General features: G+C 44.9%; 2 protein-coding genes across 2 annotated transcripts in view; one reads left to right on the top strand and one right to left on the bottom strand.

Annotated features, from left to right (window-relative positions):
* Positions 1-15,859, top strand: part of ASPSCR1 (ASPSCR1 tether for SLC2A4, UBX domain containing) — a 35,747-nt gene extending 19,888 nt beyond the window's left edge. The window contains exons 13-16 of the mRNA XM_030962341.1: positions 9,786-9,837; positions 10,534-10,603; positions 10,919-11,094; positions 11,678-15,859. Of these exons, the coding sequence (XP_030818201.1) occupies positions 9,786-9,837; positions 10,534-10,603; positions 10,919-11,094; positions 11,678-11,691 (312 nt within the window). The 3' untranslated portion in view covers positions 11,692-15,859. The remainder of the gene's footprint in view (positions 1-9,785; positions 9,838-10,533; positions 10,604-10,918; positions 11,095-11,677) is intronic.
* On the bottom strand, positions 13,316-16,461 carry CENPX (centromere protein X). The gene is made up of 5 exons (XM_030962346.1): positions 16,408-16,461; positions 16,288-16,339; positions 16,101-16,154; positions 15,788-15,876; positions 13,316-15,653 (listed from the first exon to the last, which is right to left on the bottom strand). Exons 1-5 carry the CDS (start codon positions 16,444-16,446, stop codon positions 15,639-15,641), a joined length of 249 nt encoding a protein of 82 aa, XP_030818206.1. The 5' UTR covers positions 16,447-16,461; the 3' UTR covers positions 13,316-15,638.
* Between the last annotated feature and the right edge of the window lie 30 nt (positions 16,462-16,491).

Here is a 16,491-nt window from a genome sequence, read left to right on the forward strand (position 1 = left end):
CCTTGCCTGCCTCCCCTGTCCTGCCGTTCTGTTCTTCTATTTTCTCTTTCTCAGTGCACATCTCATGTTTCTCTGGATGTCTCCTGAAACATGACTTTTTCAGTAAAGCACCACAGGAATAATTGCATCTCGTTGTCTTTGAAATAAGAAACCTTTTGGCAGGAATTTTGTTTAATTTGCTGTGTTAAAGCCTTTGTTCTGTACCTGGCACCATTACTGGTGCTTGTTATCCGTGTGGCAATTTCCCGGTTTCCTAGTTGTGACATTTACTGTGAAATTCATTCTTCGTGGCAGCTCCCTAAGACATGAACACATGTTGAATTAGTGTTCTTTGAAGACTTGGAGGTGCCTTACAGCCCAGCCTTAGGGACCTCATTAGAAATCACAGCTTTGTGGGGAACCAGGTCGATTTTAGTGTCAGACATCTCCAGTCTGCAGTGGCTTTCCGTGGATTGCAGTGCTTGCTGTGCCACATGGCAAAGGTGCAAAAGTCTTGGCTTTGATACAGAACTGGGACTGCTCAAGATGCAATGCTCAAAAGTGGAAAATTCTTTGCAAATGGACTATTTTAAGGAAAATATTTTTTCTCATTTCTCATATCTTCTCTGTCACCATGAAAGAGGAATAAAATCCAACTAAGATAAAGGATCAAATCTAAACCTGATTAAAGATGTGTTTTTATTCATGCCACATGTAATCGCACCATAGTCAAATTAAACTGGCGGTTGTGTTGAGAATTTGGGTGTAATTAAAGTAAAATGGAGTTTTTAAGCACAATCTTAACTATACAGAATCTGTACAGTTACTTGTCAAATGTGGAAAGCAAGTAAAATCTCATCCTTAGAATATTTTTTAGGGATTGTCTAACATGACGTTACAAAGAGATTACTATCACATTAGTTAACAGTTGCATGACTGCATTTTTGGCTTACCCAGCTAGCTCTACATAGATAAATGTGATGATGTGCAGGGAAAGTAATTTGAGGCAGCTCAGTGAGCTCTTGCATTGATCATTATGGCTTTGCAGCAAAGTCTTAAGGTGGTCAAATCATCAGCTCATTACTGAATAGCAGTCAAATCAAAAACAACCTCCTTCCAAAAGTGAAGTATTCAGAACAAAATAGAGAACATCGCTGTGTATGGCCCAGGGTTTGTCTGAATAACGTCCAGATCTGGTCTCACATCTTCAGGAGGAACTGGTGAACGTGCAGAGAAGGGGAATGAGGTTTATCAGAGATCTGCAATGTCTCCCGTCCAAAGACTGAATAGGTCAGGACTTGCCAGTCTGTAAAAGCTGTGACTGGAAAGGGAATTACGTGCCAAGGAGAAGCTGGAATGCATTGAGTTCTTGAGTATGAGTGAGTGGCATCAAGTGAGGCAAGCAGGAGCTAGAATAGATGGAAGAAGGTGGTTTGTGTGTCAGAAAACTGAGGCGCAGACTTCCTTGTCACGGGGTGCCATATACTGAAAGGATGTACTGATTTCAGAGAAATTTGGACAAGTTCAAGGAAGATATTTAGCAAGTGTGTCTTAATATATAGAAGCCTTTTCAGGAAGCTTCTAAACTGAAAACCATTGCTAGCTAATCACTTGTAAGCAAGGATACTCTTTTTTGTTGGTCTGGTTTTTGTTCACTCTTAGGGTACTGGCTGGATTGAATGGACTTCTGCTCTGCCTGTGGTTCTTCTGTCCTTGGGAGAGCTGTGTTTAATGCCAGTGGCTGTGTAGCCTGTGTCCCTTGCTGGGGGCCCTTCAGCCCTTTCAGGTCACGGTCTGTTATGGCAGGAATGATTCTATGTGTTTATAAACATTTTACTTGGATGAAGCATCAAACGTGAAAGAAACAATTCCTGACGAGAACATGGCATGCTTTTCTGGTTACTCAAACTGCTGTCAAAGACCACAGAACTCTGACCTGTGAGGATGGTACCTTATCCCTGTTTGGCCTGGCTGATTGTGGGAGAAGTTTTGCTGCTGTTAACCAATGTAAATTCTTATTCCTCTTTAACGTTCACCATGTTCGTGCAGGCCCCATGCCATAATTTTCCTGCTTGGTAAGTTTTCCCTTCTGCTGGGGTCTGGGTGCCTGGGAGAAAAGGGGCTGAAGGGCCTTTCTGCTCTGGACAGAGACAGATGTGGGAATCACTCCAGCTGTTGTGTCCATGCCCGCTGTGTCCTTGTTGGATGCCGTGTTTGGAGCTGTCTGTTCCCAATGAGGCTGCACTGCCTGAGCCTCGGGGCTCTCAGCAGAAATAAGAATTAAAGAGGTAATCTTTGTCGTGCTGGGGTAGGAGGGGCAGCACTGGTGGTGGGACCTGCTCACTGCTTCTCACATGAGGTGGTGGCCTTCCAAACTGAGAAGTCTTCAGTCTGGGAAGAGGTTTGTGTGGACCAAGGGTCTCCACTGGCTGCAAACTGAGTGTTGTAGGGCAGGCTGCAGTGCCTGACTGTGCCCTGGGTGGGGCTAGGCTCTGTGCAGGGGGATTTGTAGAGACCTTTCCCTTTTCATTCATCTTGTGGTCCATGGAAGGGAAACATCTTGAACTTTAGTCAGAGCTCCCCTTCTGTTCCCTGATCTGGGAGAAGGCAGGTGAAAGGACAAAGCTGCTCTGTAAAGATAGGAGAGAGATGGTTAAGGTACTTTGTAAAATAATGTGCCTTTGGGGCTGGGGATAGAGGAGCTTTTGCTCTAAGGTGACCTGGCAGTACGCAGCACCCCTGTAGTGAGAAAGCTTGTTCGGGAGTAACAGAGTTGTGGTGCATAGGATGTGACTGTGAATGAAGTGCTGTGGAGTGTGCAGTTCTTCCAAACATCATAGGAAAAAGAGAGCTTGGGTAAAGTAACAGTACAACTAATTGCTCTAGTTTTTTGATGTGTCTTTGTTGGGTTTGGAGGATGTGTGAAAGGTTTGGGAAGAAATTTGTCTTTAGTGGTAATACATCTCTTTAAGGGTTCAGGTTGTATCATGCAACTGCCAAAATTCACCACTTTTGCCCCAAATGCTGCATGTCACTCATGTAGCTGTGGCCTCTTGGGATGCTTGGCACTTGATGTGCTCCCCTTGCAGAGAAGCCTGCACATAACCTGACTCTTGATTTTTCCAAAGCAGGTACTACCATAGTGTATCCAGCCATTCTGGATTTTTTTCCAACATTTAATTTTTGTGTTACCCCAGGTCCTAAGTTAGCAGTAGGTTATCCTCCGCTCTAAAGATGGTGTTGGTTTTGTTGGTAGGGAAAAATGGATGGTGTCTGAGGCAGTAATGTGGGCACATTTGCGCATTCAGATATTTATAAATTACTGAAATTTGTGCTGAAGCCAAATAGCAGAAGTGACTGCAGATGGTGAAATACCATATTACCAATACTTCTGCTCTTCCCACCCTCTCCCTCCATTCAAGCTGACAAGTTTGGCTCCACATTCATTACATTCAACCACTTACAATGAAGGGAGAACCTTTACGCTGCTAGCAGAACCAGGAAAAAAGACAACTGTTGTTGACTTGTTTGCCAAGATATTTGGAATGAAAGAACTGTCTGAAGTGAATGCTCCCAAAATCTGTGTGTATTTACAGTATAGTGAACACACAAATTGGCAGCAATGTGGAGTTTTTGGAACCCATAAAGACTTCAAGGCATTGCTTTGATTTTTTGTTGTTGCTGTTTTTGCTGGCGGCCTTCTCCTCATGTCCCTTGAAGTGTTTTATAATGTTCTGCTCTCCAGAGCTGATCAACCACAGGCTTCCCTGTTGTAGCACTTGGCTTTGGGTTCCCTGTAGCTCCAGTGGCTTGTTTGTGTTTTTTCTAGGCTGTCTGAGCTTTTCAGAGTTGCTTCTTAGCTTCTTTCTCCTCCCAGAAACAGGCAGTTTTGTAGTGCATTTCTGGGGTGGATTAGTGGAAAAAAATCATTGATTGCTGTGTTGATACTGGGAAAGATTTAGCAGAAAGTAGGAGTACCAGTCACTGGAAAAGTCGAGGCAGCAGAGAGGGCAGGAGGCCATCCTCTGTCTACAGAGAAGCTACAGGACTCCACAGGCTTCCACATAAATACTTAGGTCTTCTAGTCAGATCTTAGAGTGCACTGAGTGTTTCCTCTGTCACATACCATGAGGCAAATATCCAGACGAGCTGTTTGTTCCTTTCTTTGTCGATGGTTCTCTTGCCATCTCCTATTTATTAATGCCAGTTTGGGCAGTGTGTCTGGCAGGCTTGTTCAGTGAACCTGACTGCGACTCAGGCAGGATGAAACCTTCTCCGTTGGCAAGAGTCTGAATGCAATTTCAGAAAAAATTACTTCATCAGAGTCAGTTCATCAGAGGCATTTCCTGTGGCAGGCCTTGTGGTTATTGCACTCACTGGCAAAGAAAATTGCAATTAATACTGAAATTCATCCAGCACAGAGGATGGCATTCACCTAAAAGTCTTAGTCTTCTCCATCCAGGATTTTATCATCTGACTGCATTCGGTAGCAATCTCACCTTCCCTTTGTGGTGAGGTGTGTTACTTATGCTTGCCTCATGATGCTCGCTTCCAGGACAGCTGGGTTCTTTGCTCCAAGAGAGGCTCCTTGCACAGCTGAATTTGGAGTGGAAATCCTGCCCAAAATGTTCACTGCTACTGCCAGTTTTGAAGGCCAGATCTTTCTGATCTCAGCTATCAAGGTCTCAATGAATGCTCTTTGTACTTGGATGTCTTCATAAGTAGCCTTCTCAAAGCAATGGTTTTAAATCTTATCTTTGCCTTATGAATTTTAAAGGTCCCCTGCCCTAGCTGGATCAGATCTCCTCCATGTTGGCCACAGAACATCCATCTCTTCTGGCAGTTGAAGCCCACATTAGGCAGCTTTGTTCTCAGGTTATGAACTTGAACCTCTTGATCTGCCTCTTTCACCATGACTGTGGTGTTTATTTCTGTCTCAGCAATGCTGTGCAGTCTTGCTGGAGAAACTTTTGATCCACCGGCCTTCCAGTTGACTTTTCCAAGAGCTAGTTTATGTGTTTGGGGTGTGTGTACTATGCAGTATTTCATGTTGGTAGCTTGGGTTTCTCCTTCCATGTGCGTGTTCCTTTGAAGTGCTTATGTTCTTATTCATCTTCCTAACATCAGTCTAGCAGCAGACCTGTGGCACTCTGATCTTCTCGGATTGTGTAACGGAAAGAATGCTGCTCCTTCTGGCAGCTGCAAGCTCCCTTCAGCAGCAGCCTCTGCCTGGCTGACAGCGTTGCTACCAGGGAAGAGAACAGCTTCCTGAGAATAATGTGCATCATCTGCAATGCTCTGTTCTAGGATTTTTTTGCATATGTATGTCTGAGAAACAGGAAGTATTGAGGTGTTATTTGAGGAGGGTTCCGCCTGAAATATTTTCTGTGTTCTAGAGAACAAGTTACTAAAGCATGCAGTAAAACAAAGCAGAAATGTGTCTCTGCTGTATCACATCTGGATTCACCAGGGACTGTTGTTCTGAAGTGGATATTTTTATCGTGGAATGTGAGATGCAGCAGCCCCAGTGCCGCTCCACAGCCAGGCTGTCACAAACCACGCTCACCGCCGCAGTGTTCGAGTAGCCGTTTGCTGTCTCTGGGTGAAACTGGAGTTACTCAGCTGTAGTTTCAGACTAAATGGGGCTTTATGAGGTCTTCAGATCTCTGAACTAGAAAGTGTTCATTTAAACTTCTGCAACTGTAACCAAGCAGATGGATGAAGCTGTGTTTCATCTTTTTAAAATCTGAGGAGATTTGAAAAAGTAAGTATCATTTAGAATGATACTTATTAAATGAGAAGGGTAATAAGCAGGATATCGACTTCCTTTCCTTCTTGCCTCAGTGACTTTCTGTTCCTTCCGAAGAAAGCTGTCCTGCGATTATGACCTTGGATGGGGCTTTTGAGACTTGCATGCTTAGTTCTCATTGCTGCTGCTGCCGTTCTGTGTGATCTTGAGTAAGTTATCTCTTTAGGTCTCAGTTTTTCATCTGTATAAAAAAGAAAAACACCAAAAACTAGAAAGAAAAACAGGAAACCCACAAAAATAAAAACAACCCACAAACTCAAAGTATTTTTATTTACATTGCATCTATATAATTGCATAATGGGACACCATTTTCAGTTGGATTTCTAGGTATTGGTGCAGTAAATCTGACTGTATGTTGTAAATACATCTTGGACAGTGTCATTTGAAGATTATGGTTCAATAGATTAATAGCACCTATTTCCCCTGTCAGAATGGCAGGTTTTTTGGCTGGAAATCAAAGCAGAAAGGAAGAGAAATGCTGGGTGTTGGAGTGTAGTAACTGGTTGTTGGCTCAATCCTATTGTAGTAATTCTCTGCACATAAGTGAGGGGAGCTTTTTGAGTTACTTGTTTTGAACATCCTTTGATTCTTTTGGTCAACCTGGCAGGCTCCTAAGAGTTCTCAAAATCTGTTCTGATTCACAGATGTTCTTGCAGGAACCCTATGCAGTGAAGAACTGCAGAGTTATTCTAGAAACGTTGTCAGATGCATTAGAACAACTGCAAACATTAGAGCAGCTGACTCGAGGATACAGTTTTCAGGTGATGGTTTGCCCAGTGTTTGATCATTACATTCGTAGGTGTTGGAGAATACTGAAGGCTTTGACTTTGGGCTCATGTGTTTTCATGGACAGAATCTAAAACCTTCTCATCTTTATGCTGAGACAGTCCTTGGACAGTGGATCGTTCTACTGGCCTGCTTTTATTTTTTCATGTGGAAATGCTGCAGATTTAAATACTTCAGGTTACAAAAAAACTCTGGGACAGTGTTAGGTCTTGCCAGTGACTGGCTGCAGAATTCCCAGGTGAGGTGTAGCTGGCTGCCTTCTGTGCTGCAGCCTCAGGGAGTGCTGGGATTGGGGTGGTACCTGACAATTCCACACAAAGAAAGCTAGACCAAAGGCTCTGTGCATGAGCCAATAGTCTGTTTGAATTGGAGAAAAAAACCTTATTGGATGAGGGTTTGGAAAGAAGGGACTCCATGTTGGCTGACCCCTAGGAAAGGATAGGGATGTAGGGAAAGGAGCCCTGGGAAGGATGTTGCATTCTGTGTACTGCAGGGCTGCTGTGTAGCCCCCTTAAGTTTCTTTCAATTAAGATTTTGAACTGAAACATTCAAACTGATGTTCTGCCAGCAGTAGGAAATGGTTGTGAACGTGGATCCTGAAACTGTGAACTATGGTTATTTGATGACCTGTGAGTAAATAGGGTAGAGGTTTATATTGGGGCACAGTCTGTCTATATGTTTGTTTGTTGAGTGAGTCTGTCTAGCTCTTGGTCTGTATTTCTCACTCTTTCTCTCTTTGTGCCTCACACAGGCCCTGCCATGAATTTTCTCTGACCCCTTGGGGCCATTCCCACATAAGGCTTTGATGTGTGTGCCCAGAGCTTGATTGACAAGGAAGTTTCAGTGGCAGCAGCAGGGAAACGAAGAGAAAAGGGCAGGTCTTTGAACTAAGGGGCTTTGAGTTCTGAGTTTCTGTGCTTACTTATCTCCTTCAGAATGTTAATTATTTACCAAGATAATTGGTCGGGAGGCAAAAAAAAGAGAGGGGAGGTTATTAAAAAATTCCAACACTAACACACTACAAAAACCTCATTTTCCAACTTGCAGCTGGCATGAAAAGGATGTTGTGTGTAAAAGGGCTTGAGTGTATGTGTGTTGGGGGGGGCCTTTTTTAAGGCACCCATTTCCTAAATAGACGAATGCTGCAGGAACATCAAAGCTCTTTTGAGAGTTTTTTCTGGGATTTCTAAACCGTGTCTGGTACTTTGTAATTAAAAAAGTTTATGGAGAGCTGTCTTTGTGACTGGAACAGGCAACCTTAGGCCCTGTTGATTGAGGAACGAAATGTTAAAAGACCTAATAAATAATTATTTTGCTAAAATGTCAGTTCAAGGATGTGAATTTGCCTGGATGCTTTAGCAGGAGGTGAGTCTTGGAGCAGAGTGATAAATGTCTCCTGTTTCAGCCTAGCGTGATGTTGACTGTGCTGCATGACACAGTCTCCTGTGGCCTCTGGATTAATGTCAAAGAAATGCGTAACACCATATGCTCCTCTGAAGCTTGGAGGCAGGAAGAGAGGTGAAGCTATTTCATTTTGCCTTCAGTTAATACAATTTTATTAGTCTCCATATTAGGCAGCAGTCCACAGCCTCCTCTGTGAAGATCAGGGTTCTTTTGAGCTCTGGTAATTGCTGTGCTGGATTTGGTCCAAGGACCATCATTCCAGTATCCAGCTTGGGCTGATGGTGGCAACAGAGGCTCAAGAAAACTCCAGAGCAGTCAGTCTGCCCTACACAGTTCCCAAGTACGTATGAGTGATACCAAGTGAGGCACCGCCTTGCTTTTATCTGGTTATTTATTTATTGGATCAGTGTGACAAGTTTAGTGTTACCATTTTGCCAGGGAAAATGTAGACTATTAAGTAACATTGCTGTACAGTTTCTGGCTGTAGTGGTACTTGCCTCTTTTACACCATGATGATTTGGTTTTTTGCGTGTTCTTAGTACAAGGGTTCCTAAAAGCTTAACAGAATTGTTTCAGCTAGTTATTCTTTTTGTGGTATTATAGTGGCATATAATGCATGTAATAAATATGATGGTTATTTTTTCAGAATTCTTTCTGGAACAGCTGGTTATGCCATATCATATTAATCTTCTGCATATCATACCCTTGTAAAAGTCTAAGCCTGAGCTTGCAGTAGTGTCAGTTTTTAGAATGAAATGTAGTCAGTTTGTTTCTCTTGCTCTGCGTTTCCCTAGGTAACACTTGGATTCACCACTGGGTGTGGTGGTGTAGTGCTTTGTAATGTATCACTGAGTTTTTTTGAAGAGGTGGTGTGACACTGGGGCCGCTGTAGGTGACAGAGCAACCTCCATGGGTAGGTCCCTCCTTGTGATTCCTCAGTTGAACAGGGGGTGTGTGAGTCCAGCTTCACAGTTTCTCTGGTGCCCAGAAAAGGACCAAAAGATACTGAAGTGACCTGCATCTGGGGAGAGGTAGAGAGAGAGTCAAGGTTGTTCAGCCTGGAAAAAAAGAAGCTCTGTGGGGTCTTGTCAATGTGTGTAGTAAAAGAGATGGAAACAGCAAGGAATATGGTCCAGAGTTCTTAGCAGTGCCCTGTAAAAGGACAAGAGGAAATGGACACCAATTACAGGGACTTCCATTGAAATAAAAGGAAAAAAAAATAACCACCAAACCCGCTGGATAGAAAAAATGTTTTAATATGGCAATTATTCTGATAAGTAGGAACTAGGAATTCAGGTTGGATTTCTAAAAGAAAATACTTAATCCTGGAAAGGTGGTGAAACTAGATAAGTTTCAACTATAGACAGGGTGTAAATGTAATAAAATTATTTAGAATAGAGTTTGGAAGGGCATAGCTGAATTTTTCTTCTCTCGGTATCAGCCACTCAGAATATTCTTCATCATATTAATGTTATCTGCTCAGCAGTAGAGAATCTGGGTGCAATACAATGGCCTGAGATATGGGGACAGAGGAGAAGGAATGGCAGGGCATTCCTGCAGTGAGCACTTGCTGGTAGAGTTCTCATCACCTGTTTAGTGCATCAGATCATAAAATTTTCCTTCATGTCTTACTCTGAGTGGCCTATGCTCTGCACAAGTTTTAAGTTTTCCTGAATTACAGATGGTTAGTGACCTTGGCTTGAACTCCATGAATTTGTCTGTAGCTGTCTAACCTGCCTCTGATGTTCACAGTGAACTGTGAAAGCATCTACAGACAGTGATACCTTCTCTTCCCCTTTTGCTGCAGGCTAACCTTTTCCCAACTGCTGTGATTCATTTTGGATCCGAGGAGCACAGGGGTGAGTGCATTTCCTTTCTCATGCAGCTGACTGTATAGTTCCTGCAGTAGAGTCAGTATTGCATCCTTTCTGTCAGAGTTCTTCTGTCAAAAGAAACTGCAGTCCTTGGGGATGAATGTCCCCATTCTGACTGGCAAAAGCTCTTCAGAGCTGTTTTGGTCAGTTACCTTGAGCACAGATGTAGACGTTGTACCTCTGTTATGGGATTTGATAGGCTGGGAAGTGGGCATTGTCTGCCCTGGGATCAAGAATGATGGAAGAATGACTCCATAGGAAAAAAAATCCCATTGAAAATGTTACTCAGACAAATGTCTATGGAATGCTTCTGCAGAGCTCCTGTGGTAGTGGACTGGCTGGAGATGGTAGAGCAGATCTGAGTCTTAGGTTCTTTGGCATCTCTGGTTTATGCTTAGAATCCCTGTAGGGCCCAAAGGATGCCGGGCTTCACAGAAAAGTTCCTGAGATGAGCACTGAAAGAAAATGTCAAGGTCTTGAGGTTTGAATGATGAAATAGAACACCTCTGAGTCGTGAAAGAAACTGGCATGGTTTAGTAATGTTCTGTGTCATTCGGAGGAAGGTGATCTAGGTTTACTGTAGTATACAGCTGGTATTTTTTGAGCTGAGAGCTATGTGATACTGTGGTGATTGATGTATCTATGTTAACAAATGATTTATTTGATTTCATTTCTAAACAGCTTGTTACCTGAAATCAGACCTGCTGAGCTCTGCAGTTTCTCCTGCTGCTGCTGATTTATTGGTAGCCAGGTATGTTGGGGTTGAGTAGAGTTGCAAATATCTTAGTATTTCAGGAGTGGGAAGGATTAAATGAGCCCATCTTACTACAAAGAAAAGTGCTTTGAAGATACTAGGACTTCCTCCTGTCCAGAAGCAGTCGTAGTGTCATACTCGACTTCATAGCTTTGTGAGTTCTTTGCAAAGTAGGATTTCAGTGACTTAAGTAAATACTTGTGCTTCTATCATGGAAAAAGAAGAGCTTTTTCAATCTGAGGTACAGGGGGCTATTATGAAAAATGAAGCTTAATTCTATTTGCTTATTTCCTTTCTCTGATGTTTGTCCAGATCATTAGTTCCTTCTGCTTCATCAACTTTAGCATTAGTGGTTCCATCCCTCTCTGCACCGGAAGTGGGAAGTGACAAAGAGACCATTGAGCAGCCAGAAGCAGCCAGCACTCAGGGAGCTCCACAAGTGCTTAGAAAAGCCCCTGGGAAAATACCCAAATGGCTGAAGCTTCCAGGTATCAATGAATCATAGGAGAGCTCTGCTCCTTCTGAACTGCCCCAAAAGGCAGCCTCCTCTCTGCCAAACATGCTGGATATTGATGGTATTGCTGCAGATGTCAGCTTATGCTTGCGGGACATTCGGTTCACTGCTTGTCAGTCACAAATTTGTTGGTGACTTGAACCTCAGCCTTCATTGGAGAAGTATATGAATGCAGATTCTGAACACTGGGAAGTCTGATACCTAATCCATATGCTTGTAGCATTTTTAACTGTGTTCTGCTCTTGGTATGCTGAGCTCTACACTCTGCCAGTGTAGTTCAAATACTAATAGGCAGGGTATTCTACATACCAAGGGCCCATGTAATCTGTTAAATCTCTGGCATAACTTTCCTTTTGCTGCTGTAGTCTTAGTACTTTTACTTCTCTTAATTTTTTTAGTTGGTCTTCTTTTTAATCTTCACTGCAAACCAGTTGAGGTTTTCCATAATTAAGATTGCAACCAAGTGTCCATTGTAATTTTTTTTCTTGTTTTATTGAGAAATGAGTAAGTGATAATTACATGTGAAGTGTTTTAATGGTGCTGTGTTTATTTTGTAGGTGGGAAGAGATGAAGCATCCTGGGCTGCTGGATCACTGAGTTGTCAGCTGTGCCCTCTTCTCCATGAACTTACTAAGAATGTGTAAAAGGTCTTGGTGGCCCTGGAGAGATCTAATCTGTATGAACATTAGTTATAAAAAGAGAATGGCTATTTCAGATACCAGTTGCAGATGGTGGAGGAGTGCAGGGCCTACTTGTGGTCTTTGTGACTACAGAAGCAAGGTTAGACGTTAAATTTAAGGTTTCTTGCATGCAAATAATAAGAATAGAGAATTAAGGGGGACATGATTCCTATATACTTTCTGCGAAGAACTTTGTTTCTATCCATACTTTTAAATTCAAATCCTCTCAGTTCCACCTTCAGAGATCACTTGAGTCTAGCCTGTATTCTAGTGGCAAGATAAAATCTAGTTCAGCTTTACCTATAATTGTTAAGTGGTGCCTAGAACAAGACTTCTCCCTGCTTCTTAGTGATTAGGGTTAGTGCTGCTGATAATTCTGGACACAGATGGCTGGAAAATGAATGAAGAGGAAGCACTTAAGTTACTTAAACCAGTTCAGATCAGTGAACTTTCCTGTGAAGCACCTGAGCTGCTGCACTCATTTTGTGTGCAGTTGCCAGAATCTTGTTAACAAGGAACACAGGTGTCTGTTCATGGAATGCGTGTTGAGCTTGTTTCTGCCCTAAGCTCTAGCTTTATTTTCACTGTGTATAATTACCATCTGTAATTAGTTTCAGCCAAGGAAAAAACATCCAGTTGAAGGGTCTGTTCAAATGACAGTTGATTGGTGGCCTGAGTATTCCCAGAGCAGGGTAGCTGTGCTCTGCACTGCAGTTGGTGTACAGGGAAAAGGCCCAGTCCAGATCTTTGTCTCCTGCAGACGTGGGAGGACGAATGTTGGTTAGAATTGCCCTTACACTGGAGATGCCATGGTAGTCATGGTGCTGGGTTTTATTTGAAGTCTTCTCCATGGATCAGTGATCTGTGGAGAGCTGGGGTTCCATGGTACAGTAATACCATGTTTTCCATTTCCCTTGTTTCCTGCCTGCACTACATGTCCATCTGCACAATTTGTAGGTGTAATAAAGCAGAGTGGCCACGGGGGCCCTTTTGGTCAGTGCCTTTAATATCTTCTTGCCCTGGCACTTGGTGTGTCTGTCAGTTCACAGGAACCTGGTCTCCTTTCAATTGGCCCGTCACGCCTCGTTCCCTTCCTCCCATTTTTTTTCAACAAAGCAAAACGGAGCTTTGTACCATCTGAATGAACTTCAAAGTGGCTAGAAAGGGCACCCTGGGTTCCTGGCACTTGTCATTGTCTCCCTGCCTGGCCAACATTTCCCTTCAGGTCTAATTACTTCCAAATGCTCACAGATGCTTTGAAGAAACTTGGAGGGAGGGGGAGGCATGAAAGAAAGGTGGAAGAAGGAGACTCAAAGCAGAAGGAGTGCAGAATACTTTAGCAAAAAAATTGATTGATTTCTTATTTGACACCCAGACGTGAACAGGGAACGTGAGAGCGCTGTGTACAGCTCCTGCACTCAACCCTCCCTGTGGAAAGCAAGCCCTTCTGCCACTTGATAGGCTATAAAAGACATACCACAGCAAACAAAAAAAAAAAAAACAAAAACAGTCAAATAATGTTTAAAGTTTATTACTCTGTAGTGGATTAAGTGTGGGCTGAGCCCACGCTGCATAGGACTGTCGGTATCTTGGTTCACGTGCTGTGTCGGGCTTACTCATGTCACACAAATCAGAAGTAGAGCTGCCTTGCTGAATTTGTACAGGATATCCTGTGGGGAAACCAGGAGCTGTTGCTAATGATAGGTGGTGAAATACTTGTGCTGGTGTTTTTGGTTTCCAGGATTGGAATATGCAGAAGCAGTGTGGTTGGGAGGAAGTTGCAGTGTGCCTTCGGATGTGCTAGTCCTTATTTTTTGAAGAGCACAGGTGACATCAAATATTATGATCTGCTTAACTGATTTTCTTAGCTGCTCTAATTATGTCAGGTTTTGTAAAGGGTTAGGTCCATAACTATTCCCTGCAAGTACCTGACATGGAAAAACAAGTTTAGGTACACAAGCAGCAATATCAGTATTCCTGGGGCAGTTTCATGGGTTAAGTGTAAGGGCTTTGCATTGCTGACTGTGTTCCCTCAGGCAGTTCTGCCCATGCTTGTCCTTTGTGTAACTCAGCTGTGCATCAAACCCAGTTTAACCACAAGAATGAAAAATTGCTACCTTCAATAGCTAGACAAGAGGTCTTATTCCCCTTCCCTATACAAAGAGTTACTTTTAGCTGCTGCTGTTCAGTTGCTGCTTTACTGTGGATGTCCACATCAGCAGTTCTCTGTGTGTTAGGAAAGGATCTTGAGCCTTTTTAGGGCAGCATCTTTGGGACTGCTGTTTCAGTAGGTGTCAGGGTGGAGGCAGAGACAGGGACCTGAAATCTGGAAAAGGCAAGGAAGTAGGAGTGAATTCTTTAAGGGGGACAGGACCCCCCCACATTTAAAATGGTGGGCTCTTCACTAAAGGAGGGATTGCTACAGGGATTCCTGCCCTGCTGAAGAGCAGTACCTGCAGATACCTGATGAACTGGTTTTGTTTCAGTATCACTTCGCTATAGTAGCTGAACTCAAACTCATCCCTGTGGTTTTAGGGCATTCAAAGGTAGTATCACTTGCTTTTTTTTTTTTTTTTCCTATTGGCTTTTTTTTTTACCAGTGGTGGTGGGGCTGAACACTGAACTAGGTCAGTTCCTTCATTGCATGTGTTGTACAGCTGAACAGTTGTTTTGGCTGAGAAGCTGTGGTGCTGAGGGCTGGGCACTGCTTAGGCTGGTACTGCCACAGAACGTGTACTGGAACGGCAGTTTTTGTGAGGTTTCATGGTGGTTGGCCTGAGGGATGACCCTGATAGCGCCTAGCTCACAGTGCACAGTGACCCACTGAGCCTGTCACAGCTGCTCCTGAGCCAAGGACTACAGCAGGGCAGCGGCCGGAGCCCTCTGTGCAGCCAGCCCTGCACTTCCAGCAAAGCCACTCGGGCTCCTGGGTCCTGCCCACATGTGTGAGGTTTCTTATTTCACAGTGCCCCCCCCCGCCGCTGCCAGAGGGGCCAGGCTGTCCCGTGATGTGGGATTCTCACACATGCTGTTTGTTATTTTGTCCTTTTTTCCTTTCGTCCTACAAAGATTTAGGGAAGAGGGTGGGTGAGGGGGAAGCTCTGCAAGTCTTTGAAGCAACTTGACTTTTGATGATGAATTGCAGCAAAGAAGGAAGGGAGACTTGTTTTTAACTTACTGATGTTTCTTTGTGAGAACAAATTTATAGCAGAGGGGGAGCAGCCTTTGAGGAGAATATTGAATGGTTAAAAGGTTTCAAGCATTCTTTGATGTCACAGCCCAAGAAATGCTGGAAGGTAGTGAGGGACACTGTTTATTTATAAAATAAAGATCAGTTACCTGCTTTTGGCAAGAGCCTGTGACTAAGCTCCTGTTAATGACCTATTTATTAGGAAGGCTTGGAGCTGCACCTGGAGTTGCTGTTACAGCTGCCTGCTTGAGGCAATGAGAGCCTGAAGGCTGGGTGGTATTTCCAGCCATTAAGTCTTTCCATGCATCTCTTCGAAGCAGCACCTCTTTCTCACATTAGCTGAGAAAGCAACAGCTTCTTACCATGTTGGGAAATACAGGCCTCTGTTACAGGAGTAAGGCAGCAAGATGGAAACCAGTTATGTACTCAGCTGAACAAATTAAGCCTGTGGCACCCTCTTCTCAAAAATGGTATCTGACAGCATTGTTGCTTTGGGCTGTGTTGTGCTTGGTACAGGAGAGAGGAAACAGAAACAAAATGGCAGTGGAAGAAAAAGCTGAGACTGTTTGTCCCAGAGTGTCTCTGAGGCTGAGACACATGTCAGGCCAGGACTGTCTGCTGACAGGCGACATGTGCTTCAGGAGGCCTCTAGAAATCCAGAAGCTGCAATGAAAGAGCAGCAAGCGAGTTAGGACAGAGGCTGGGTTCTCAAAACAACTCCCGAAAGGACGAGGATTAGGCTGTTCAGCCTGTATCCTCGTTCTGCTCCCATGCAGTTCAGGCCCACAGTTACATACCAGCTGTGGCAATACTTTCTCCAGCTGTTCAATATCCACCTTGTTCAGGTCCTCTGCCTGGGCCTGCCGAGCTGCCCGTGCCGCTGCTTCTGCAGCGCAATGAAAGAAAGGGAAGGGCAGTGAGAGAGGTCCGGGAGCTGTCACACCTGGGGCGTTCCGGCCGGGGCCCCGGGCCGCTGTGCTGGGAGGAAGGAGGCGGCCCGGGGTCCCGGAAGGCTCGGCAGGCCGGGTCAGAGCTGGAGCAGCCGCAGGGCGGCCGGCTGCCGGGAGGAGCCGGGAGCCCTCCAGGGCCGGAGCGGCCCTGCGCGCTCACCTCGGACGAAGACCTTCAGCAGCTCGGCCATCAGCAGCTGCGCGTCCGCGTTAACTGCAAGGACAAGGCGGTTACGGGAGGCGGGGGCGCGGCCCGACCCGACCCGCCCGCCGCCGCCGCCACACCACCACCACCACCACCACCACCACCACCACCACCACCACCACCACCACCACCACCCCGGTACCTCGGGTCCTCCCGTCCCGGAAATGGAGGCGGAGAAGCCGATCCACGGTGTCCTGCGGAGAGAGGAACGGGTGAGCGGGGCCGGGGCCGCCGCTCGGGGCCGCGCCCGGGGCCGCCGCACCTTCCTGAAGCCGCCGGCGCAGCCGCCCCGCTCCTCCATGGCCCGCGCCCGGCCGGCCCGCCTCCCGGGGGCGCGCCGGGCGGG

Source organism: Camarhynchus parvulus, chromosome 18, assembly GCF_901933205.1.
Source record: "Camarhynchus parvulus chromosome 18, STF_HiC, whole genome shotgun sequence".
Classification (NCBI taxonomy): domain Eukaryota; kingdom Metazoa; phylum Chordata; class Aves; order Passeriformes; family Thraupidae; genus Camarhynchus; species Camarhynchus parvulus.

Excerpts from the sequence above, each read along its gene's own strand:
- CENPX (XM_030962346.1), bottom strand. The coding sequence starts at position 16,446 with ATGGAGGAGCGGGGCGGCTGCGCCGGCGGCTTCAGGAAG. Across the intron at positions 16,155-16,287 it reads CCGGGACGGGAGGACCCGAG|TTAACGCGGACGCGCAGCTG; the intron begins GTACCGGGGTGG and ends TTGTCCTTGCAG. Across the intron at positions 15,877-16,100 it reads GCTGAAGGTCTTCGTCCGAG|AAGCAGCGGCACGGGCAGCT; the intron begins GTGAGCGCGCAG and ends ATTGCGCTGCAG.